This window comes from Adiantum capillus-veneris, chromosome 7 (genome assembly GCF_014529385.1).
Source record: "Adiantum capillus-veneris isolate H3 chromosome 7, ASM1452938v2, whole genome shotgun sequence".
In the NCBI taxonomy this organism is placed as follows: Eukaryota; Viridiplantae; Streptophyta; class Polypodiopsida; order Polypodiales; family Pteridaceae; genus Adiantum; species Adiantum capillus-veneris.
In genome coordinates, this window is record NC_140937.1 from 96,075,497 (window position 1) to 96,101,022 (window position 25,526).

Below are 25,526 nucleotides of genomic sequence, written 5' to 3' on the forward strand. Positions count from 1 at the left end.
GGAAGCTGTACTTGCAAAAAGAGTTAGTCAAAACTCTTGAAAAGAAGATAAACCAGATACTGAAAGGCTTAAAGCACTCTCAAAAGAAAAGGAAATAGGTGGGTTTCCCCGGTTATTTGAGCCGGAAGTCGAGTTTCGAGGTGGCAAGCAAATCCAAGAAGCGTGCTCGTTTCAAGGATTGCCTCTGATTTTTCTTCGTCTTCAGAAAGTTCCGACAGTTCGCCGTCCAGTAGTTCTAGAGAGGATGAGAAAAGACGGAAGAAATGGAGAAAAAGAAAGAACAGCAAGAAAAGTAGATTTCTAAAAAAGTCAGGAAGGCATGGAAGGCCATCTAGCAGTTCGGAGGAGGAGAGCTCGTCCTCTTCTGACAAGTGAGCAGATGAGCAAGAAGACCAAGGAGTTCAAGGAGGAGGATCAGGCCGTTAGGTTTGAGACGTTTTCAAGCTATCAGGACACCCTTCAAACCCTTGAGTTTGTACAGCAGTTGGACATCGCCTTCTCAGGAGTTGTTCACGGAACACTCTAAGGTGCGAAGGGCGGCATCTTACTTGAAAGAAATTGCATGGACATGGTGGTCTACTCTTGTTACGCAGAGAAACACCTGCGACGTGGGTAAAATTCAAGAGAATTTTCACATCAACTTGGATATCAAACGAATATGAAAGATGTCATCACAACTTGGCATCATTTGAGAATGATTAAGAAAGATACATTGGATGACTACCGCCAAAGGTTTCGGGATACTTATTTGCCAGTGTCTTCGAATCAGGAGATTACTTTGAGAGACTAGATTGAGTGCTTTTACTGTGGTTTGCCAAAAGAGATTCGAGAGCATTGTCTGTAACAGAAGTCTGACTCTATTCAGAGACTTACAGGACATGCTAAACAACGATTTGGGATGCATGCCGGCTCATTGACTTATCCTCTGGACAGGACAGCATCCATCTCATCAGAGCAAGAGTCTTCCAATAAAGAGAATAAATCAAAGAAGCCAGATGACAGATCATCACAGGATTCCGGAGCAGTACGAGCATCGAATGATAGCGCATACAACGAACTAAGGGAACCTGATGCAAGGTCATCAAAGGAGAACGAGGAAAATTATGAACCCAGTGAAAGAGCTTCTAGAGAACGGTCTCAATCCGCCCAATACATCACCTTATTGTTCGCCAGTGGTGTCGGTTCTAAAGAAAGATGGATCTTGGAGAATATGCATTGACTATCCAAATTTGCTCCTAGGGAAGTCTATAAGACTAACACCCAGGACGTCTCTTGGCTTGTACATGTATTTGGTGATGCCTTTCAAATACTCCAGCAATGTTTAACAGGATGATGGACACGATTTTCAGAGAGTATAGGTCATTTGTGGGTACCTTTTTTCGACCACATCATCGTCTTCTCAAGAATGAGGCAAAGCACAGACACCATCTGTTACGCGTTTTTCCATGCACTGAGGCAACATCGGTTGGTGGTTCATGGGAAGAAGAGCAAGTTTTTCTTACTCGAGATCCATTTTTTGGGACACATCATCTCTGCGGAGGGTGTCAAAATGGGCCCAGCCAAGATGGAGACCATTAGAGATTGGCCCAATTTGAAGAATGTCCGAAGCTTTGTGGGTTTTTGCTCTTACTACCAACGGTTCATTCGAAGATTTGTGGAGATTGCTTCTCCTCTACATGCTTTGACACAGAAGGGGTTCCTTTCGCAGAGGGGACCATTTAAGATTCATCTTTCAAGACTCTTAAGGAGAAGTTGACGACTTGCCAAGCAAAATCCATTTGAGGATATGAGAGCCAAACGTTTTCCAGACCAAAACGGGTTGCACAGATTTATGAGAAGGGGCTTTTGGCAGTCATTCATGCTTTTACTCAGTGGCGACACTTTCTACTTGGAGCCGATTTGGCAGTGTTTCACCTATCATTAGAGTTTGCACTATTTCTTGTCTCTGAAACAACTTGCAGATGTAGTGGGCAAACACTTGGTCACAATTTTACTTTCAGATTGTGCATGATCAGGGACAAAAGAGTGTGATGGCGGATGCACTCTCTCATAAGCCTTAGGTTTTAGCTATTTCGACAGCTCATCACCACACCTTCGAGGATATGGTAGATTAGTACACCACAGATCCAAATTTTGCAAGCATCTTTGATCGACGACAGAGTGGGGAAGTGGTTGCGGGCTATCTGCTCATGGAAGGCTCTTTGATGCAAAAAAAACTACTTGTGTGTGACACAAGCATGGAGAAATAAAGTTTTGACAAAGTGCCACAGTCCACCTTTTTGGGTCATCGCGGCATAGAAACCACCAGCGACAAGTGTGCAGCGGTTCTTCTACGGGCCGAGGATCAAAAAGGATGTGGATGAGTTTGTTTGATATGCCAAAAGGTCAAGTTTGGCAGGCATAAGGCACCAGGTCTTTTGCAACCTTTACTGGTCCCTAGCCAACCATGGGAAATTATAGCAATGGATTCCATTTTTTATCTTCCCAAGACTCTGAGTGGGCAGGATGACATTTGAATAGTCATCGACAGATTTAATAAGCAGGCTCATTTTTTTTCGGTTAGGAAGACAGTTAAGCCCAATCATTTGGCTAAACTGTTTGTTTCACAGATTTTCCGATTACATGGTATGCATAAGTCCATTGTTTCAGACAAAGATCCCCGATTTACTAGTTTGTTTTGGAGGGCAATCTGGGAGAACATTGACACGCGGTTGCAGTTCTCGACTAACAGGCAATTTGAGATAGCCAATTCAGTAGTTTGGGACTTTTTGAAGTCCTATATTTCGCATCAAAAGGCTCAGTTGGAAAAGTTTTGCCCGTGGTGGAGTTTGCAGACAACAACACAGTGCATACAGGGAAGGTGCCATTTGAAATCATCGAGGGTGTTGAGAAGGTTCCACCTATTCTAGGCACCCGGGATAAGATTTTTGAAGCAGATCTGTATGATCTAGATTTGGATACTGCTTTTGCCAAGGTGCGCGAGGTTCTTGAGAAGTCTCAAGCAAGGCATAAGAAGGCAACGGACAAGCATCGACATGACTTGCAACTGAAGGAGAATGATTGGGTGCTTTTATGGTTTAAGAAGGGACGCCTATAGAAACGGAAGGGTAAGAAGCGGCTTTTTCCAAAGCTAAGTATGTGATACTATGACCCTTTTTAAATCCAAGAGAAGATCAATGATATATCCTTCAGATTAAAGTTACCAAATACTTGGAAGGTTCACACTGCATTTCATGTGAGTCTGTTGAAAACCTTTCAAAGGTGAGGTGCCAATGGACAGAGAGTCACCTAGGGCTCTAATACCATGTCAAAGGTAGCAGCGGAAGATGCAATGAAGACAAGAACAGGCTCGTGATCCAATGGACACCTTGACTCCAATCTAGAACACCTGCAATGCCACATACAAGAACACGGCACCTATGGAGAAGAGAGATCACCTAGTTAGAAAGAGACAGGACATCTGAGAATGAGAGAGAGAGAGAGAGAGAGAGAGAGAGAGAGAGAGATCAGGGAAAGACTCTATGTTGATAACAAGCTGCTCATACAAGTGACCAAGGGCGGTCCGCCAAAGAACTGTCATGCCCAATGGATAGACCCGAGGTACACTGTCACAAGACAAGCACCACGTGCCAATAGAAAAGAACAGACTGAACAGACTTTTAGCACTTCAATAACAACTAAACTGAACTAGAGAGAGAGTGCACGTGACACGGAGTGGTGGAATTCCACCCCAAAGAGTATTGGCCCCAAAACCTTGGCGCCCCTTTCGGTATTTCTTTATACTATTATAACTCAATACAATGCCGGTACTTCAATCCCTACACCTTCTCACCGAAGCGTGCCAAAGAATGAGCCCTAGCCTCATATTTAAGGCCCTTGGCATGAAAAGCAGTTACAGTGAAAAGCTTCAAACTCAAAAGCAATTGGTCCAAAAAGCTACAACAAAAAGCTGCCAACGTGATTTACGGACATTCGAACTGCCACGTCAACAGTCAACGCAAAACGTGAAAATCCATACAATCTGCCACATCATATGTCAGCACAAAATCGGGGTTTTTCGTATTGTTCTGCCACGTCATCAACTCTCTACGCAAAGTGGATCTTGTTTTATTTTATATCCTTTGCGTCACTTGGGCCCCATCGGACGGGGCCCCATAAGTTGGTGGGAACTTCAACTTCTTCTACTTCTTAGGGTTTAGGCCCCTCGACCGGGATCTGCAAGTTGGCTCAGGTCTTCAGTGGCTTGACACGTCAGCAGTTTCTTGAAAGAGAGTAATCGTCCGCAATTACCATATATCTGCAAAACAACTCAAGTTAGCTAAAAAAAATCCGCAAGACATTCCGAGGGACAATCAGTTTGCTCTTTTTGTTAATGAGTTGGCTTATCCTTTCTGCTCTTTTTGTCAAGGAGTTGGCTTCTCCTTTCACTGGTTTTTTGTAATGTCTGGGGCATTTCTGCTTTCTTTGGAATGTCGGGCGCATTTCTGCTCGACAGAGCCTTGGTTACAGCCTGATGAACCACGCTACACATTCCAATCAGCCAAGTATACGCATAATGATGGTTTCTTACCTAAGGTGCACAACATGTTCTCTCCGACCAATTTCCTGTGGTGTTTCAGAGGCTGGAGCAGCTTGTGGATATATTGAGGTTCCTCTAAAGTTCGATAGCTACTTTCCGAAACACTCTGTGTTCAAAGCTCACATGTCTCAGATCATTGACAGATTTATTGTTGTATTGCCCTCGTTTGGTCTTCAGGCTTAGGATATATATGTTGCCAATGTCCATAGGTGGCACTGCAATGTGGTGTTCATAATGCATGTGCTTCCACTCTGGATATCATGCTAAGTAGGCATATAACAAAAAGAAAGAAAAATGCGGAAAAAAACTATACTAGCTTTGGAAAACTTTTATGACTCCTAGAGTTGGGACTAGAATGATAATTAACCATTAGAAGGTGGGATTTTCTGCCATATCAATGCTAGGAATGTCCATTTCATCCTTGAGGGGGGTGTGGCATGGAAATATCTAATTTTTGTTTCCCTCCTCTGTAGACTGCCCACTTTCCATTCTTCATGGCTTCTCTAGCTTTTCCTAGTTCTTCTAGTCTATTCTTGAGTTGAAACAGGGTCGTTTCATCAGCCATCCCTCAAGGTCTGCTTCGTAACAGCTATTTTCTCTCCCATGTTACTGTAGGTAGCTGCCTATTTACATTTACTGCAATGAGCATAGGATCTCCTAGGTCAGAGAGAGAGAGAGAGAGAGAGAGAGAGAGAGAGAGAGAGAGAGAGAGAGAGAGAGAGGAGCCATTCAAATGCATTCTCAGGAAAATAAAGGGAGCAGCTGATCTGGAAACTATGTATATAAATAATGTTGCCACCAAAGAAAATTCGAAGTGGAACATAAGATCTCTAAACACACCTGATGCTCACAATTGGCTTACTCCAATCCTTTTCCATATCGTCAAGGTGCCCTCCCAGCATATCATCTAAGCAAAAGAAGAGTGTTCATCAATGTAGTAATTTCTTTTGTATAATACTTGAAACTTCTAATCCACACCAATGAATAATTGAATTCACTGCCATTGCCGACATTAGTATTAGCAATTACCACATCCAAAATAATTCACAATGGCAGCTTCAGCATGAAATTGGGAATTATTCATAGCAGGCTTTGCAAGCTTGCTCGCCAGTTCATAAAGGTCTTGTGGTATCTTATTGTGAGGTAGAGACAAATCATAGGCCCTCTGTAAACACCAGGGAGATGAAAACATTAGTGCATCTCTTGCTAATCCTTGCATATGAAAGTTTTTCTTATGAAGAAACATCCAAATCCACCGATGCTTCATTCCGTACCACTACATCAATGCAAAAATATAGTTTTGATGAACCTAAAGCAACGAGATTGCTTATAAATTCTTTCAATTTTCTAATCTGTACTTTTAGGTGCCACACAGATGAAATGGGACATAATCTGCCACCTCACGGTCACACTCACAACCCAAGCCAATTAATCTTCCCCGTTCTCGGCCGCTAAGTACCTTTGTAACTATACTTTCTGAGGATATTAGTAGACATTTGCTTTTGATGAAATGATGATGCAAATCCCACACTTCACATGCCATTTACTTGAGGCTTGATTTGTATCATGAGCACTTCAATCATTAGTGAAATATCTATAAGTGCACCCAACCATTTGCTCATTCTCCGCCACATAATATGCAACTTACATCATTCAAAGGCAACAAGACCGCCAAACACACTTAGCTTCTGAAACTTTTTCAGTCGGCCTTTGTTACTAATAACAAACCTTTTTCATGCAACATGGCAACAAAACAACAGCTCATTCATTCAACAGTCATAAACTGTCCACAATGAATTGAAACAAACCTTTGACCAATCAAACTGCAATCCAAGTGTGGCCCATCGCAGCTTACGAAGAAGGTTTTTCATGGGTATCACCATTGAGTGGCTATGTTTGTTGCTCTCAGACGTAGAAACTTCTACCGCGCTCCACATAGTTTGGTCAAGAGCTTGGGGTGTGACAGTTGAGTGGGAGGCGTGCTTGCCGAGCATGGCAGGAGTAGAATTGTTGCTTTTTTCTGTTGGCTGCTCTATCGTTTCTCCACTTTGAGCTCTACTCCACAAATCAGAAATCGGTCCATAAGTAGCAGTGTGATTGGTCCGATTTGGCGGCTGAGGAAAGGTTGTAAGACTCTCTTCGATCCAATGCATCTGTTCTTCCACTCCCAAGGCTTCGGGAATAAAATAGAATCCTGAAAGTAGTTCAAAAAATATTGCATAAATCATATTACATTGTGCTTCAAGAGATGCCAAAGGTGATGCAAATTCAATATCCATACAACTCCTTTCGATAATATGTCATACCGGGATGTTTCTCCATCATGAAAACAGGCCACTGCAACCCCTCATCTACCCTTTTTATACCACTTTCCTTCGTGAGTCTGCTGCACCTAATTTTTCGAAAGTCTAGTACCTCCGACAAGTCTGTTGGTGGAACTGACTCCCTGCCCAAAGTTCAAGATAAAAAGTCTTCATACATTCCCACTTGTTATATACAGCCATACAAACATCAACAAAGTCAAACACCAAGCTTTTCCATAGTTGAGACATTTCTCTTAGCAGATACGGGTACCGAAATCTTCTACTCCTGAAACCAGCATTCAAGTATAGACAACATTGACAGCCGGTACCAAACTTATCATGCCGGTACATAAGCCTTAAAGTATGTACACACACGAGAGAACAAAGTAAAATTTAAATTGAGAGTTTTGGCATCCAATCATGAAAAAATGCCCTTCTACTAGCACCTTGTATTTGGATTTGAATTGTTAAAAGTTTCAAATTCCTGTCAGTCGGTGGTGGCTCCTGTATCTCCCAGGAGCTGATTAGGGAGTGAGGGCTGTTTTGTGGCCGTGACTGGCCGTACCTCAGGTAGACGGACTTTTTCAATCGTGCACTCCACTATTGTGCCCACTCAGTAGGCTGGCATGAGGCGGGACCCCTATTCCTAGGGTTACCCAAGGTCAAAGTCTCCTACGTTTTGCATTTCCCCTTCTAGAATGTGGGCGATATGTTGCTTAAGCCTTAAGTGACTTTTACACCTTTTATTAGGGCCTTGGCATATATTTTAGGGTCGTGGGGTTTTCCATGTGGGTAGGGCATGGTGAGTAGCAGAGCTTGCTAGCATTTGGGTCACACCCTCTCTCTAGCATGTGTCTGATCACTTCTCTCTAGAGTTTTCTCTCCCCAACGTTTTTTCTCTCCTTGGCGTTTTTGCCAGTGATCCAGCTCTCTCTCTCTCTCTCTAGTGCTTCATCTCTCCACTGCTCCCTCTCCCCTACTTGCAGGAAGAATTTCATATTATACCACTTGAGGGTTGTGATGTGTTATTGGGTATCCCATGGTGTTACAGGTTGCATGCTATGGTGGATACTTACAGCAAAAAGATTACCCTTGTACATAAGAGGAAAGACTCATGTCCTTGATGTAAATCTTAAAGGCGATAATGTTACCACTTGTTTCTGCTTCTGCTATTTCATCTGCAATAAAGAATCATCTTTTTGCGTACTTGATCTTTGCAAAAGAAGTACCTGAAGTTGTATCCAATTTGTCTACCTTAGATAGAGGTAAGTCAACTTTTTTGAATGGTTTCAGTGATTGTTTTTTGGATTCTTTGCCAAGGGAGTTATGTGAAGAACACGCTTACTATGTGTGTTTATTCATACTTAAACTTAGATGAAAACTGAACTCCGAATAGAACTTGATAACAAGAGACTCAGAGACTAAATGTGTTTGATTGATTGAAATGTGTTACAAGGGCGTTCTTATATAGAACCTGAAGAGACATGACCATAGGTCAAAAGACACGACTCTAGGCCAATAGTCATGTCCATCTGCTGTAGAGTCATGACCATTAGGCGTAGAGGTGCAGCCATTCGCTAAAGAGGCATGGCTATTCGCCGAATAGGTGCGACTCTTGGACGAAGAGGCTCATCCTTTCAAGAACAGGGGTCTCTGATCTGGTACATCTTCGTATCTGCAAGAGAACCAAGCGAGGAAGGTAATACAAACATAAAGAATACGTCACAATCGTGACATTTCCTCCCGTTTAAAATAAAACCTTGTGTATTAAATTATAGACATTCGTTTATCAAAGAACTCTTGTAGAAGTTGAGGGTATTGTTGCATCTCCTCATCTATTTGCCATGTAGAATCTGATTCATCAAGATCCATCCACTTGACTAGGAATTCTATAGTAATCTTCCGTCTTGTCTCCTTTTGACAAACATCAAGAATAAGTTTTGAAACTAGAATCAATTGTTCTTCTTCTATTTTTGGAACATAAGATGAGACATCCCGAATAATTGAATCTCCTCTAATATATTTCTTTAGCCAAGAAATATGAAATGTTGGATGAATTTTTCCCCATGCTCGGAAGTTCAAGTCTGTAACTGACTATAGAATACTTCTTCAAAATCTTGAAAAGACAATAATATTCGGGCCATAACTTAAGATAGACAGACTTCATTGTCTTATATCGATGGCGACGATGTTTATTTGCTTGCTTTTGATAAGTCTGTCGAACATGTGTCAACTTGTCCTTGATCTGAATAAGAATATCTTGCATCTCATTTACCAATTGATCTGCCAAAGCAACCTTATGTTGTATCACAAAATTTGTAGGAATCAATGGTGTATGTCCAAAGGCTGCTTGAAAGGGAGTCATGCCAATTGCTGAGTGAAAGGAGTTATTGTAAGCGAATTGCACCAATGGCAAATATTCTTCCCAAGAATTAAGTCGAGTCTTTATATAATGTCATAACATTTCCTCCAATATTTGATTCACTCATTCAGTTTGCCTATCAATCTGTGGATGATAAGCTGAACTGAATAAAAGATCCATTCCCAATGATTTGAATAAGGAGGTCCAAAACTTTGGATCTCAATCTCAAATGATTGATTTTGGTAATCCATGGATTCGAAGTATATGTTGTACAAATAATGAAGCAATATCTGGTGCTGAAGCAGTAATTCTGCAAGATATGAAATGTGCCATTTTGGAAAATCGATCCACCATAACCAATGTCTGATTATTGCATTTTGAAGATTTGGGCAACGTTGTAATGAAGTCCATGTTGATGCTTTCCCAACATTCATTTGGAATTGGTAAAGGTTGTAACAATCCTTGTAGTAATTGTTGCGACGCCTTCATAGTTTGGCGAGTGACAAGCTTTGACAAAGTTCACCACATCTTGCTTCATTTGAGGCCAATATTAAACAGTTGTCAACAGTTTGTACGTTTTGTTGATGCTTGGATAAGCAGCATAAGGTACTTCATGATATTCTTGAATAATTATCTTTCGCAAACACGAATTATGTGGTACACAAATTCTGTCCTCATAATACAACAAATCGTCTTCTATTGTATATGTTGCAAGTCCACTTCTGCCTGTATAGGAGTGTTTGTTCGAAGCACTAGAAAAACTTCAGCAAAATCTCGATCAGTCAAGTATTCATCCTTAAAACAATCAAAAATATCAAATGTAACTATAGATATCACCATATTCGTAGCTTGAGGCATTCTACTAAGTGCATCTACTGCCGAATTTTGAAGTCCTGGCACATATATGACCGTGTGGAAATTTGCCAAAAATTCCACCCAACATCCTTATCGAGGATTCATAACTGGTTGCGTAAAAATATATTGTAATGATTGATGATCCGTCTTGACAACAGTCAGCTCCCAAAAGGTAATGTTTCCATGTACGATATGCATGGACAATGGCTAGAAACTCTTTGTCATAGACTAGATAACGGATCTGTATAGCAATAAATGACCCTCTCATTTTGCATTAATACGCCGCCAGAAGCACGATCTGAAGCATCTGTCATCACAAGAAATGGTTTTGTGGGATCCGCAATGGCTATGACTATAGTTGTTGTCAAAGCCTGTTTGAGATCATTAAAAGATTTCTCTGCTTCTGAAGACCAAGTAAGCTGGAGCAGCAATGTCCGAAAATTTGTAAACCTTGGTATGATAAAAATTTGCTAATCCCAAGAATGAGTGAACATCAGATATTGTTGTTGGAAGAGGCCACTCCACAATGACTTTAATTTTTTGAGGGTCAACTACTGTTCCATCAACTGATATAACATAACCAAGAAAAAATTTACTCTTTTTCTTGTTGACATAAAGCACATTAGTCCGCAATACTAAAAACACCAAACGAAGATATTTTTTGTGTTCTGCAATATCCTTGCTAAAAACCAGAATGTCATCCAAGTAAATGATGAGAAATTTATCTATATATGGACCAAAAATTTCATTCATTAAGGTCATAAACAATGCAAGAGCATTGGTTAATCCAAAAGGTATTACCAAAAATTCATAATGTGCATATTGTTATGAATGCCGTTTTATACTCATCACTTGCTTTGATTCTGATTTGATGATAACCAGACTTCAAGTCGATCTTCGAAAATACTTTAGCACCCAAAAGTTGGTCAAACAATCCATCAATCCGTGGAAGAAGAAATTTGTTTTTAATTGTTAATTTGTTTAATGCGCGGTAGTCCATACACAAGCAACCATCTTTTTCTTTACCAACAAGATTAAAGCACCAAAAGGGCTTTTACTTGGACAAATATGACCTTTATCTAGTAACTCTGCCAGTTGTCTTTGACTTTCCTGAAATTCAGAATATGAGACTCGATACAGAGCTCATGTAGGCGGAGCTCTACCAGGAATTAGATCAATCGGATGATCTATTGTTCTACGAGGAGGTAAGGTGCTCAGCAAATCATCAGGAAAAATATCCAAGTAGGGTTTATAAAAAGGTTGCTCAAGGTAAGCTGTTGGTTTTGGTGTTGGTTTGGATTGGACTAAATCAGCTACGACATCTTCGGTGCTACGTATCATCAAAAGTGTTGTGAAGTTATCGGGTTTTCGTACCATCCATTTAACTTGTAGTGCAGAAACAACAGTCACCGATTGTACGCGGAATAAGTCGGTCAAAGTAATAAGCTGACCATCCTTGCAAAGGGTTATAGTATGTCCTCGGAAGCTGATAAGAGGATCATATCAGTATGACCAACATTGGCCAAGAATCATATTAATCTACAACGAGGTTAGCTTCGCTAGAAAAAGCATCCACTAACACATCATCCTGGTGAACAATCACATCTTCTTCATGCAACTCATCATGCTTGTGAGAAATCACATTTTGATCATGCAAATCATCATGCTTGTCATTGTCATCCAAATCATCATGCTTATCATTGTCAATCAAATCATCATCATGCTTCACACAATCATGCAAATCCTGTGTGTCATGCTGTGGAGAAAAAGAGATTGAGAGAGTCTCCTTATCTCGAATCCTTTCAATCCTGTCCTGCATATTAGCAATGAGAGATGGAGAAGGAGAAGTATCCACTCCATGAAAGACAGTAGGAGAATCACTGTCGACATTGAGAGTTATAGTGTTAGCCGCAAATTTTATGACAGCATCAGTCAAAACCACTTAATGCCTAAAATCGTATCACATCCTGAGAGAGGAGAAACAACAAATCTTCTAGTGAAGGCAGTCTGTTGAATTGCAAACAACACATCAAGGCATTCCTCGGTGATGAGAGCGTCCATACCGGGACGAAAGCCAGAGACCTCGATAGGAGATCTCGGACTAACTTCGAGGCGGGCTCTCTCAACAAGAGAGGAACTGATCACATCATGCATACTACCTGGGTCAAACAATATGACAAAACGGTGCCCCGACGTACGACCATAACATTTAATGAGAGAATCATCAATGGGAGGGTCCTGAGAAACTTTGGGCACAATCGTGTTACCATTCATTGCATTGACAGATGTAGTGGGTGTTGTGGGTTCTTTAGATTCATTCGATTCAAGCTTAGGACATGTTCTTTTTATGTGACCCTTAATGTGACAATGAAAACAACGACCTTCCTTAGAATAAGTGCTTTGTTCTTCCGAAGTGATCTATCCTCCTACAATTCCTTGTGCTACCTTTTCATTTGGAGTAAGCTTAGGTTTAGCAATTGTGTTAGCCTTACCCTTAGATTCATTGGAAGAATTCTTTGATGAGATACTGTTGGAAGATTGGTGAGAAGAGTTATCATTCTTACCATTCTTACCGTCCTTACCGTTCTGAGGAGTCTACGAGGTACTTGTGGAAGTCTTGTTCTCCTTAGGCTTTCCCTTATTGTGCTTCATCTCCTGTGCGAGAGCAACCGTTACCGCCTTGTTGAGATCGATTGGATCGAGTACCTTGACATCGTACTTGATATACTCGTCCAATCCAAAGAGAAAAGCCTCTTTGCGCTCTTCATCCGACATGCGTAGTTGGGTACCTAGCTGCAAAACACGATTAGAAAAAGACATAACCGGCATACTATTTTGCTTGAGAGCGCGCCAATCGTCTTTTAACCGTGCAAGGTACTGAGGTGACATAAACCGCGCCTTGAGCTTGTCTTGGAAATCAGCCCAACTAAAAGAGAGGGGCGTGAAATCGTCGGCTGCCTTTAGGTGCACAGCTAGTTGTGCCTCTTGCCATGCGTGGTACCAATTAATGGCATCACCGGCAAGGTACATAGCTACCGTCAAAACTTTGCTATTGCTTGTCTTCTTAGTTGTCGCAAAATAAGCATTAAATTGATGCAACCAAGAATGAATAACTGTAGCATCCATCTTATCGTCATACTACTGAAAATCAACTTTTCTGTAACTGGATGGTTAGAATCCGCGCCATGGCTTGCGCCACTTGACGAACTCCCACGATCTTTGGGTGGTTCGGTCTTCGAGGCTAGGACTTGGCAATCAATTCTTGAGTGCGTAGCTCTCGTCGAGCTTCACACTCGGCCTCCAAAGCCAATCTATGAGCGGCACAATCGACCTCCAATGCTGCGTTTCGTGCTGTTGCTTCTTCCTTCCTTAGTTCTTTTCGTTCTTTTCTTGCGTCGCGCTTGCGTTCCAAAGCAAGGCGCTTGTCTTCCTGTCTATCCATCATGGCCATCATCTGCTTCATCATTGCCTCCATAGGGTCTGGCGTAGATGGCGAATAGGGAGGGTTGGAAAAATCTCCTGGTGGGGAGAATCCTTCGTCGCCTCTCTCATGCTCATCACCTGAATGCAAAGTATCCATGCCGCTTCGGGTGACGACCATGCACTATGATCTTGGGGTCTTAAGCTCGCGAGGAACTTGGGTTCTTCAGGTTCTTGAGGTCCTTGATTCGTGAGAATCTTGGGTTCTTGAGGTTCTTGAGTCTTGAGGGTCTTGGGTTCTTGGGTTCTTGAGGTTTTCTTTCGCTTGCAAATCGCGTTGAGAAGGATCTTCTCTTCACCCGAGTACTACCCTTTTCTGCGGGCGCACCCCTTGGCGGCCTTGCGCTCACACCAAGGTTGCTTTTTCCCACCTCACGTCGATTGGCCGGCCGCTAAGTGCACGGTCCACTCTCAATGAGTGAAAAGAGACACAAGGGGAGGCTGGACAAGCCCTTCTTTCTTGGGATTCCTGTCACTCTTCAACAAAACACGATTAGGAATCGCCACGCCCAAGTAAACTTGGGTTCGTGCGATCGCAACAAGCAAAAAAAAATCTTGTGGTTCTTGTGGTTCTTTCCTTGAGTAATGCAGAACACTTTCAAAGCTCTGATACCAATGTTAGGTGCAGCGGAATGAATGTTGTATTTTCTCAAGCTTAGTGATCTTTATTGCTCAAGGTTCCTTTTAGTTCTTAGGGAAAGAGAGAGCTTTCCGTCTTATGGAGAGTGTTGTGGTCACGAACAAAGTGAGTGGATATTGTGCGTGCAAGTGAATGAGACTGAGAGAAGTAGAGAGAAGAGATACGACACCGAGAGGTTGTAAAACCCTCCTCCGAAGGCCCCACTCTCGTCGGCGAGAGTGGTCTACTTTGATTGCACAAAGGTGTACAATGCGAATGCAATGGACTCATGCAATGGGACTATGCCGATGACGACGACGGTGGTGACGACGACGACTTGATGGCTGAAATCTGAGATCTTGTAATCGCTGAATTCGGGGACTGTTTCGGTTGCTGAAAATGACTGTTTTGGCTGTGTTTTCTTGGGCTAAACTTGGGGGGACTTTTGCAACTGAATGGGGGCTGATCTGCTACTGTTCCATATGCTGAAAATCTGCGTTTTTAGGCTGCAAACCAAAAACGCTGACCTGCTGTCCTAGTGTTAGTGATTTGCTGAGCGTCTGCCGCCGAATGGCTGGAAACAGGAAACGCTAGGACTGCTATTCATCTGCTGATGAAATCGCTACAAAGTTGATGTCTGCTCTGCTGAATGCAATGAAGAAAAACGCTGAATTGACCAGCAGATCCAGCGTTAGTAGATGGCTGCAAAAACGCTGAGCTTGCTGGACAAAAACGCTAAGGCCTGAAGTGATTCTGTCGCGGGAAAACACCGAGGGCGGGGCTGATCTGCAAGGGGACTAACGCCAGAAGGGGGAGGACTTCAAGCGATGCTGATGCTCTGTGAAAACGCCGAGGAAGTGGGAGGTATGGCGATGGGGGTTCATGAGGGGGGGTATTGCTGAGAAGTTGCCTATTGAGCGGGAAGCTCGTGCTGCCTCTTCTGCCAGAAAGTGCTAACTTGGGTTTGCTTATATATTAACTTAGCAAAATTGCCCTACCTACTTTTGTTGGAAAGTCACTTAAAAATAATAAGTGAAAATAACCAATAAATAGGAAAATAGGCTAAATGCATTGGAAAATTCCCCTAACTGATGCTAATGGATTCTGATGGGAATTCCGATGATCATGTTGTGTGCAACCGGAGGATATGCATCTATGCTAAGTGACTGGGCATGCACAGTCTACGAATAGACTCACAAAAGTGCCAGATCACTGCTAATCTAAACTGACTGAACCCTGCTGTGGTGTAGCCTGTCCACGGGCACATAGGGTTGGGATGTGTCACGTGACAAATGAAGTGAGCTTGCTTGCTAAATCTGTCAATGACAGTCCAAATGCCATCATGCCCACTCTGTGTCTTCGGGAGATAAAAAATGAAATCCATTGCAATACTTTCCCAAGAGCGGGTGGGAATGGGTAAAGGCTGTAAATAGTTTCCCTGTGCTTTATGCCTGTCAAACTTGACCTTTTGGCATACCAAGCAACTGCGGACAAAGTCGTCCAAATCCTTCTTGAGTCTCGGCCAAAAGAAGTAACGCTCCACACCTTTCAAGGTGATGTCAATGTCGCGGTGACCGTGGACAATGGCATTCAATCAGAACCTTTTCCCTCAACGGTTGTGTAACGCACAACATCGTTTTCTTCATCAAGTAGCCATCCCGTAGGGAATATCCCGCTACTACCTCCCCATTCTGTATTCGAGTGAATACATCTGGAAAATCCGGATTCGTGGCGTACTAATCAACCATGTCCTCGAAGATTCTATGATGAATCACGGACATAGCCAAGACTAACGGCTTCCAGGACAAAAAGCATATGCCACCAAGTTCTTATGTCACTACACATGGACAATCTCGAAGTGAAATTGTAACAAGATGTTAGCCCACTGCATCTGCTTTTTCCGAAAGCTTCTTCTGTGACAAGAAGTAGCGTAAACTCTAATGATCAGTAAAGACCGTAAAATCGGCTGCGAGTAAGTAAAGTCGCCACTGAGTAAGAGCGTGGATCACTGTCAAAAGCTCTTTCTCATAGATCTGTGTTGTCAATTCCGGCCTTGAAAACAATCGGCTTTCATAGGCAATCACATGGCCTTCTTGCATTAAGACCGTTCCCAGACTACGACCATAAGCATCACAATATACTTCGAATGGCTTTTGCAAGTCCGGCAAAGCCAAAATTGGTCCAGTAGTCAATTTCTCTTTCAATGTCTGAAAGGCAGTCAACTCTCTGGTCCCCACGAGAAAGGGACTACTTTCTATGTCAGAATGTGCAAAGGGGAAGCTACCTCTGCAAACCTTTGAATGAACCGCAGGTAGTAAGAACACAAGGCAAAGAAGTTTCCAATTTCATGAAAGCTCCATTAATGCACATTGCTCTTTTGCAGATTGTCACCCTTTGGATCCCTATTTTCCCTCCTTTGGATCCCTTTCCCTCCTTTGGACCCCTCCTGAGAACAGTCTGGTAGCCTTACCAATATTCTAGCGTTTACTCCCCTGGTACCTCCCCATATAAAAAGATCAATTTAACATGAGAAAAGCATTTGGGAGAATTAGATATTAGTTTTTAGGACATTACCTCTCTCTTGAAATCATAGTCGTCCTCGACTATGAGGTAGAGAAGATAAAGCCTAGTCATAAGTCCGTTTGCTAGCAGGTAGAGGATCCCTATTTTACCCTACGACACCATTCCAGAATGGATGACTAGTCCATTCGGTGCTTGCGAGCCTTAGCTGCCGCAAGCATGTCTGCACGTCAGAGTCAATCATCGGAACCCTAAGTCGCACTATCATTTGATTCCGCTTTCTCACGAATCCTTTGATAAACTTGCATCTGGTTCCCTTAGTTCGTCGGAACCCTCTGATTCTCCAGAATCCTATGATGAGATATCATCTCGTTCCCTTGATTCATTCTCTTCACTGGTAGATTCTTGCCTTTTTGAGGTGGATACTATCCTGCCCTTCGCATAAGTCAATGAGCCAGCATGCATTCCAAATCCTATGATGAGATATCATCTGGTTCCCTTGATTCATTCCCTTCATTGGTAGACTCTTGCCTTTTTGAGGTGGATACTATCCTGCCCTTCGCATAAGTCAATGAGCCGGCATGCATTCCAAATCATTCATGTCTCCTAAGTCTCTAAATGGAGTTAGACTTCTGGTTTAAAGTATAGTCTTGAATCTCTTTAGCAAACCACAGCAAAACCGCTCAATCTGGTCTTTCAGAGTAACTTTCCAAAACGAAGACTCTCGCAAACAAGTATCCCAAAATCTCTGGCAGTAGTCATCCAATGTATCTTTCACAGTCATTTTCAAGTGATGCCAAGTCATGATGACATTCATCGACACCGTTCCTTTGAAGTAATATGCCGCATGTCGCACCTTGGAATGTTCTGAGAGCCACTCTCCAGAGAAGGCGACGTCAAACTGTATGGCTGGGTCTATCTGTACCCTTTCTACTGAGACAATGTGTCTCAAGAAATGTATCTCAGGCAAGAAAAACTCGCTCTTTTTTTCACATTTATAAGCAATTTATGCTTCCTCAGTGTCTGGAAAACCCACAAATAATTGTTATTCTGTGAAAATCCAAAAAATCGTCCTGAAAGCTATCTTGTAGACGTCTCCAGGAGCAATATAGATCTGATGATAATCACTCTTCATATCAATTCGGCAAGTAGAATTCTGAAGTCTGTAGAGTATATCATCGATCCTCGTAATGTGGAAATCTGTTCTAGTTCACTATTTCTTTATCTTGGCCTCGACTAACGCTGTAAGGTGGCCAGTTCGGTGGTGTACTACCATGAATCAATCATGTGATCTTCACGACGTAAAGGAGGTAGCTCGCTTTGTACGCCTTCAGAGAAACGGTCGGCCTCTATTGCAGAAAAAATCTTGTTGTTTCTTTTCAAGGTCAAACATATTTAACCTTCAATTGTCATTCAGTTCTCTCAAGAAAAATCGAGTAAAGAAACTAAATTTCCGTAAGTACAATCTCTTTGCCCTTCATTTGTTAAAGTCGCTTTCTCAGCCCGATAGTCAACCACGGCGTTGTCTTTGTGGTACCAAGGGATTTCGAGGAGGACGTCACAACCTTCCTAAGGGCATTATGTAGAAGTCCTCGTGGCCTAAATACCCCTGACATTGCAAACAAAGTTTGCCAATCTTTGTTTGCCAATGATCGGTGAAATGGAAACATCCCGTCCGGGTGCCTCTGCCTGTGGCTTCAGCTTGTCAAGAGTAATTCCAAGTTGAGCCACCAATTCAAGAAATTGGCCTTGGCTCCTCCATCAAAGAAAAAATGAGGCTTCCTGGTCTTTCACTTTGCCCCAAGGGCGACAAAGTTTTGTACTTTCATTCATCTAATTCGGGTTGGGCCCCACGCAATGTGGTACCAGTTCTGCTTTCATCTTTCCTTTTCTTCTGCACTCGACTGCTTCTCTGTAACATTCAAATTTATCTTCTTATGGTCCTTTGGTTCAGCTTCTTTTCAAAGAATTCTTGTCCATCTCTTTCTGAGAGTATAGGTTTTGCTTTTCTGCACTCGTCTATCCTTTCGGCTTTCCTCCCTACCTAAGAGAAGAAGCAATGGCTACATGCCATCTCGAGTAAATCTTATCAATCAGGTAATTCTTCAAGTGTTTCGCTAATCTCGGGTCCCTGGAGTACTCAATCAATATATTCACACATATGCCAATCTGCAGTTGATGTTTGTACTCCGTTCTAGCAAACTTGTCCACCGAAAAAAATTTACCTAAATCTTCTTTCTTTTCTTCAATTTCCGTGCCGGATTTTCAACTTTTCTTTGCCTTCCCACTGAGAGGTGTCATCTCTGTCAGATTCGTCACGAGAACCATGTATAATCTGGGATTCTTTACGGCTTTATGACCTGTAAGATAGAGCGATGAAGACGGGAGCGCGCCCGATGCGCGATGTATGAAGGGTGGGAGTGGCTAATAAGTCCGGGGTCGGGCCACGAAGATTCTTTCCCAAAAGCTGTGTGCGCTGCAAAAAGGATCGGATCCTCCGTAGAAGAAGAATCTTTCTGTGCTCCGATACCACTATAACTGTCACGTGCACATCTAACCCTATCTGTACGTGGACAAGCTACTTCATGACATGGGTTCAGTTCACTTAGATTAGGAAGTGATCTGGCACTTTTGTGAGTCTGTTCGCAGACCGTGCATGTCCAGACACTTAAGGTAGATGCATATCCTCTGGTTGCACAAGTATGATCATCAGATTTTCATCAGAACCCATCAGGAGCATTTTTACAGTGCATAGACCTATTTTGCATTTTTCCTATTTTAGCCAATTTTCACTTATTATTTTTAAGTGACTTTTATTGGAAACTGGGTAGGGCAAATTAGCAAGTCAAGTATATAAGAAACCCTAGCGCTAGCACTTTCTGGCAGAAGAGGCGGCAAGGACCAGACATCCAACAAAGCACCTTCTCAGCAAGACCCCCCCCCCCCCCCCCCGGGCGGATGACCTAGCGTTTTCAGCCAAGAACAGCCATCGTTTTCTTCCATTGCAGATCAGCCCTAGCGTTTTGCAATTGCAAGCAAACCTAGCGACAGCAGGACTCATTATCATTAGCGTTTTTGCAGCAGGACACACATCAATCCTAGCGTTTTTTGAATTTACAGAACATCCTAGCGTTTTGCAGATCCTCCGCAACAGAGTCAGCCTTTTGCAATTTCAACAGATAGAGTCAGCAGTAGAACCCCCAAACCTCGCAGATCTCACCTTCCCGCAGCAGATCCTCGCTGCACTATCAGATCAGCCAGCATTTGTAGATTCAGCCCGCAAAACGCGGATTTCAGCATCTACGTTTTCAGCACGTCGTCGTTGCATCTTCGTCATCGCCGTTGTCACCGACATAGAGTCAGAATTCAGCAGATACAAGATTTGCAGATTTCAGCCATTAGCGTTTCCAAATTTCAACCCATCTCGTTGTCGTCCTCATCGTAGACGACATCGTCGGCAAGTCCAAAGCATTGTAAAGAGTTGTGCAATCAATAGTAGACCACTCTCGCCATAGAGAGTGGGGCCTTCAGAGGAGGGTTTGACAACATTTTGGTGTCGTATTCTTCTCTCTCTATCTCTCAATCTCAGTACCTTCATTCACAGTGTTTATCCACTTTGTTGTGATGATTTGCACTCTCTCACTAAAGGAACGGAAGGCTCTCCCTTCCGTAAGTAAAAGGAACCTTGAGCACAGCTCGGAGCACTCATCTTGAGCAAAGTTCAACATTCACTTCCGCTGCACCTTACATTGGTATCAGAGCTTTGGTAGTGTTCTGTATCACTCAAGGAAAGAACCACATAATTATTTTTTTGCTTGTTGCGGTCGCACGTAACTCGGGTGTGGCGATTCCTAATCGTGTTTTTGAAGAGTGACAAGAAACCCAAGAAAGGAGGACTTGTCCAACCTCCCCTTGTTTCTCTTTTCACTCATTGAGAGCGGACCGTGCACTTAGTGGCCGGCCAATCAACGTGAGGTGGGAAAAAGCAACCTTGGTGTGAGCGCAAGGCCGCCACGGGTTGCGCCGCGGAAAAGAGAAGAGCTCAGGTGAAGAGAAGATCCTTCTCTAACATAGACTGCAAGCTAAAGAGGAACTCAAGAACATCAAGAACCCAAGAACCAAGAACCACAAGACCCAAGTTTCTCGCGAACTTAAGAACCCCAGACTTCAGTATATGGTCATCACTCGAAGCGGAATGGATACTTCGCATGGAGGTGATGAGCATGGAGGTGGCGAAGAAGAATTCTCCCCACCATGAGGTTTTTCCGACCCTCCCCCTTTCCCATCTACGCCAAGGATTATACCAAATCCTATGGAGGCTTTGGTCAAATCGATGATTGACATGATGTTACAACAAGAAGTGGATCGCGTTGCCTTGGAAGCACGCGAAGAAAGAAAGGAAGCTATTGAGCTTGAGCGTGAGCAAGCGCGCTTGGCAGCCGAAGCAAGAAAGGAGGCGGCTAAAGAAAGACGAGAGGCCTTGGAGGCCGAGAGTGAGATACAGAGAGATCTACGCATACAAGAGTTGGTCCGACAAGTTCTCACCTCGAAGTCCGAGTGAAACCAGCCTGTTCAATCCAAAAAGGGCGGTAGACTTTACTTTAAACCTTGATTTAGCTTTCACCCATTTAATTTGTCGTCCACTTTACCTGTACTTTCAAGACACAACAAAGGGGAGAGGGATATAGGCTGCTAGATTGCACCTGTATGAGTAGACCGACACCAGATTGGCCCCTAACTTAGGCGCCCCTTTCGGTATTTCTTTATTGTTCAAAAGAGGGAATGAACGCTGTGGATCCCTACAAGCTGCCCCGCACACACTTGGCTGAATTTCAACTGTTCCGGCCCGATTTCGGCAACATAACTGTACTAGGACCCTTCACAGTCAGTATTCCCACCCATTGACTAACTTTCCCGACGCATACGGGCACTTTGCAAAACCTGGCGAGAATCTGCAGCATGCTGAATTCTCTGTTTTCAGCCCCGAAACTGCGCCAGATCACCTGTACAACGGTCCCCTTGCGTCCCCCCACCTCCTGGGGGTATTAGGGACCGTTTAGGGCCAAAACCCTAAACCTGCAAAAATACACAGCAGGCTGTAATTTACTGTTTCGGGCTCCGTTACGCGTGCCAGTCGCATCCGTAGCAAGTCCTCGAGCTCCCGCACCTGTAGGGCTACTTGCCCTTTGAATCGGACGAGATTTCTGGCGTGAAACCTCTCCGAATTCACCTGCACCTGCGGGGGATTAGCCGCTAGCTAATCCAGTACCTGTGCAAGAGGCTCTTGCCTCGGCAATCGCGCATGAACCCACACAACTGTACATTGGTCAAATGAAGAGCCCACTAGTGGGGCATAACATACTGCCAAAGGGGAGAGAGAAGGCAGTGCGTAGCGTGCAGGGCATCACTCCTGGCACCGCACTGTGCATAAGAGGGAAAGCAAGCACTCCATAGCTCTTAACCTGTGACAAAATCTGAAAATGAGCCTCTTTGCTCTTCAAATTCAGCGCCCCCTTCTTTTGCATGAGGAAAGTGCACCAGAAGGTGCCACTTGGCACATTTATAAGCATTTTCCCGTTTCGGGGTTGCCGCCTAAAAATCTCCCAACCGGTTGCCCAGTTGACTTCACGGCAGAGTAAGAAAATGTTCCCCTTGTCATTCCGGAGGTAATGACGCAAACACATTTTCAGGTCCCAAAATAGCAGTTCCCTAAATTTTAGGAGATGCTGCCATTGTATCTTTCTAGGTCATCCGACCCTCTTTGTACACTGTGGCCACATCCGGAACTGAAATGTAGCCTCTGTAGCAAAGGATTCCACTTTGGCTAGTCAATGACCCCACTTTGGCTAACCATAGTCCTTGTCCAACCTTAGTGCTCTCTTGCCCTCAGGCCTAGACTCCCTCTGGACAGTTCCACACTAGCTATGCAATGCAGGGCAGTTAGATTTCCCGAGGGGTGTTTCCAAAAAGTGAAAGTAAATAGATAATAAGAAAGAAATCAACAAAAAGGATAGATAGTAGTCACACGCTGGTGACATACCCCCCTCTTGAAATCTCAAACGTCCTCGTTTGCATCTATGTCATGTATGCTTACAGTCAACATTGATGCATTCAACACCTGTCGACACATGTACGACACATACATGCTCATTGTCAACCGTGGTGTATTCAACACCTCGTCGACTCATGTATTGCCTGCGTGTAAACCCTGTCCCAATGACATAGTGGTAGCTACACATTTTGCCACTGTCTTATAGTACACGTTGGATCCCGTAACACTTTCGAGCATACCCAAACCAACAGTTTAAGAATGCAGTTACACATGTACTCTTTAATAGAAGCAATTACTGTATCCTTGACAAACTGACAAGAAATACTCACTTCTATAGCACTAACCAAACTTTTGGACATTCCATAAGAGCAATTGCCAAACTGACAATTTGTACAGCTCTAACATTCATGTAACAAGTATTTCATTTGAGCTCACTTTAAATACCATGTACATCATTTGTTTCAAAAGCCATTGTCACACTGACAATCCATGTAGCTTTGAAACTCAAGGGGTCAAGGTAGGTTGCAAATCCAAGGCTTCAAGGTAAAGTGATAACACAGTTGGTGACTCTACAAGTTCACCTTCTTCCATCCACTTAGCATCCATTGGTGGATAGTTTCTGAACTTTACCAAGTAACGCCTAGCAACCTTGCCTTTCACTTTTCTTTCCTTATGTGCCAAAATCTGTTCGGGAACCAAGATCTCATCAAGTTCCTCGACTTCCGGCTGATCTTCAGCTGGCATATCTTTTGGCACATCACCCACATAGGGTCTGAGAAGACTCACATGAAACGCATTATGAATCTTCCAACTGTCAGGCAATTTCAGCCTATATGCAACATCACTGATTATGTCGCACACTTGAAAAGGCCCATAGTAACGCATGCTGAGCTTTGGAAACAGTCTTTCCTTGCCCTTCATCTTCTTTAACCTTGCCTTTTCAAAGAGTAAAAGCACCCAATCACCAAGTGAATATACCACTTCACGACGGTGACGATCAGCTGCCTTCTTTTGCTTTGCCTGAGTCCTTTCTAAGGCCACTTTGACCTTCTTGTACATTTCATTCATGTCCTGAACATACTTATCTGCTTCAAATATCTTGTCCTTTGTATGCAGTATGGGAGGAACTTTCTTGTCACCTTCAACTATCTCAAAAGGTGCCTTGCCAGTTGATGAATGCACTGTATTATTGTATGCATACTCCACCAATGGCAAATACTGCTCCCACTTTCCTTTATGCTCTGACACATAGCACTTCAGCAGATCTAGGACATTAGAATTTGCCTCTTCTGACTGCCCATCTGTTTGAGGATGAAATGACGAAGAGAATTTGAGCGTTGTGCCCATATTCTCAAACAAGCCTCTCCACAACAAACTTGTCATGCGTGGATCACGGTCGCTAACAATCGACTGTGGCATGCCATGATACTTGAAAATATTGCTCATAAACAAGCGTGCCATCTGCTCTGGTTTTATCTTCTTCCTGACAGGAATAAAATGAGCCTGCTTGCTAAATCTGCAAATAATGGTCCAAATACCATCGTTTCCTGCCTGCGTTCTCGGAAGATCAAAGATAAAATCCATAGCAATACTTTCCCATGGTTTATCTGGAATAGGTAGTGGTTGCAATAACCCTGGTGCCTTTTGCCTGTCAAACTTGACCTTCTGGCAAATTAGGCATTCTCGCACAAAGGATCCACATCTCTTCTCAATGTAGGCCAATAGAAGAATGTCTATAACTGTAGCATCGATACCACGATGCCCTGCATACGGTGGGACATGACTCTCTTCCATAACTTTGCGTGGCAATGGCTTTGTGACACACAATCTACCATGCATCATCATGAACCCGTCTTTAAGAAGATAGTGTTCATGACGTTGTCCATCCATTAGTTGCTCGAAGACCCTTGCAAAATCTTCATCATTTGCATACTGTTCTCTCATATCATTAAGTTCATGATGATAAGGAATTGACACAGTTGAAATTTGTGGCTTCCTTGACAAGGCATCAGCCACAACGTTCTTCTTGCCTTCCACATGCACAATCTGAAAATGAAACATGGACAAGATATTTGCCCATCGCATATGCTTCTCAGATAACTTTGTCTGTGTCAAGAAGTATCGCAAGGTTTGATGGTCCGTTTGGACAACAAAGTCTGCACCTAGCAGGTAGTGTTTCCAACTTAAGAGCGCATGAATCACAGCCAGTAACTCTTTCTCATAAACCTGCATGGTCATCTCTGGCCCTTGCAAAATTCTGCTCTCATAGGCTACTACCCTGCCATCTTGCATTAGCACTTCACCAATGCTACTACCATAGGCATCACACTGGACCACAAATGACTTCCTAAGATCTGGCAACACAATGACTGGATCTGAAGTCATCTTTTCCTTTAAGAGATTAAAAGCTGAAATCTCTTTCTGTGTCCATCTAAAGGTGACTGCCTTCTTTTGAAGAGCATGTAAAGGTGAAGCAATCTCAGCGAAATTTCGGATAAACCTTCCGTAATAGGAGCATAGTCCCAAGAAACTTAGGACATCGTGCACCGTCTTCAAATTTGGCCATGACTTGATCACTTCAACTTTTGCAGGATCCATTCTGACACCATCCTTTGAGACAATGTGTCCCAGAAAGTGGATCTCTTCCAGAAAAAACTCACTTTTCTTTGCATTGATGAGCAACCTATGACTGCGTAGCTCTTCGAACACAATGGCCAAGTGATGCCTATGATCCTCTTCATTCTTTGAGTAGACTA

The 25,526-nt window shown here is 43.2% G+C and overlaps 1 protein-coding gene across 1 annotated transcript in view; it reads right to left on the reverse strand.

Annotated features, from left to right (window-relative positions):
- LOC147454263 (oxidoreductase, 2OG-Fe(II) oxygenase family protein) overlaps positions 1–25,526 on the reverse strand; it is a 66,962-nt gene that overhangs the window by 23,283 nt on the left and 18,153 nt on the right. The window contains exons 2-5 of the mRNA XM_086516295.1: positions 6,886–7,025; positions 6,388–6,773; positions 5,609–5,744; positions 5,420–5,486 (exon numbers count right to left, since the gene is read on the reverse strand). Coding sequence (XP_086372421.1) covers positions 5,420–5,486; positions 5,609–5,744; positions 6,388–6,773; positions 6,886–7,025 — 729 coding nt within the window. The remainder of the gene's footprint in view (positions 1–5,419; positions 5,487–5,608; positions 5,745–6,387; positions 6,774–6,885; positions 7,026–25,526) is intronic.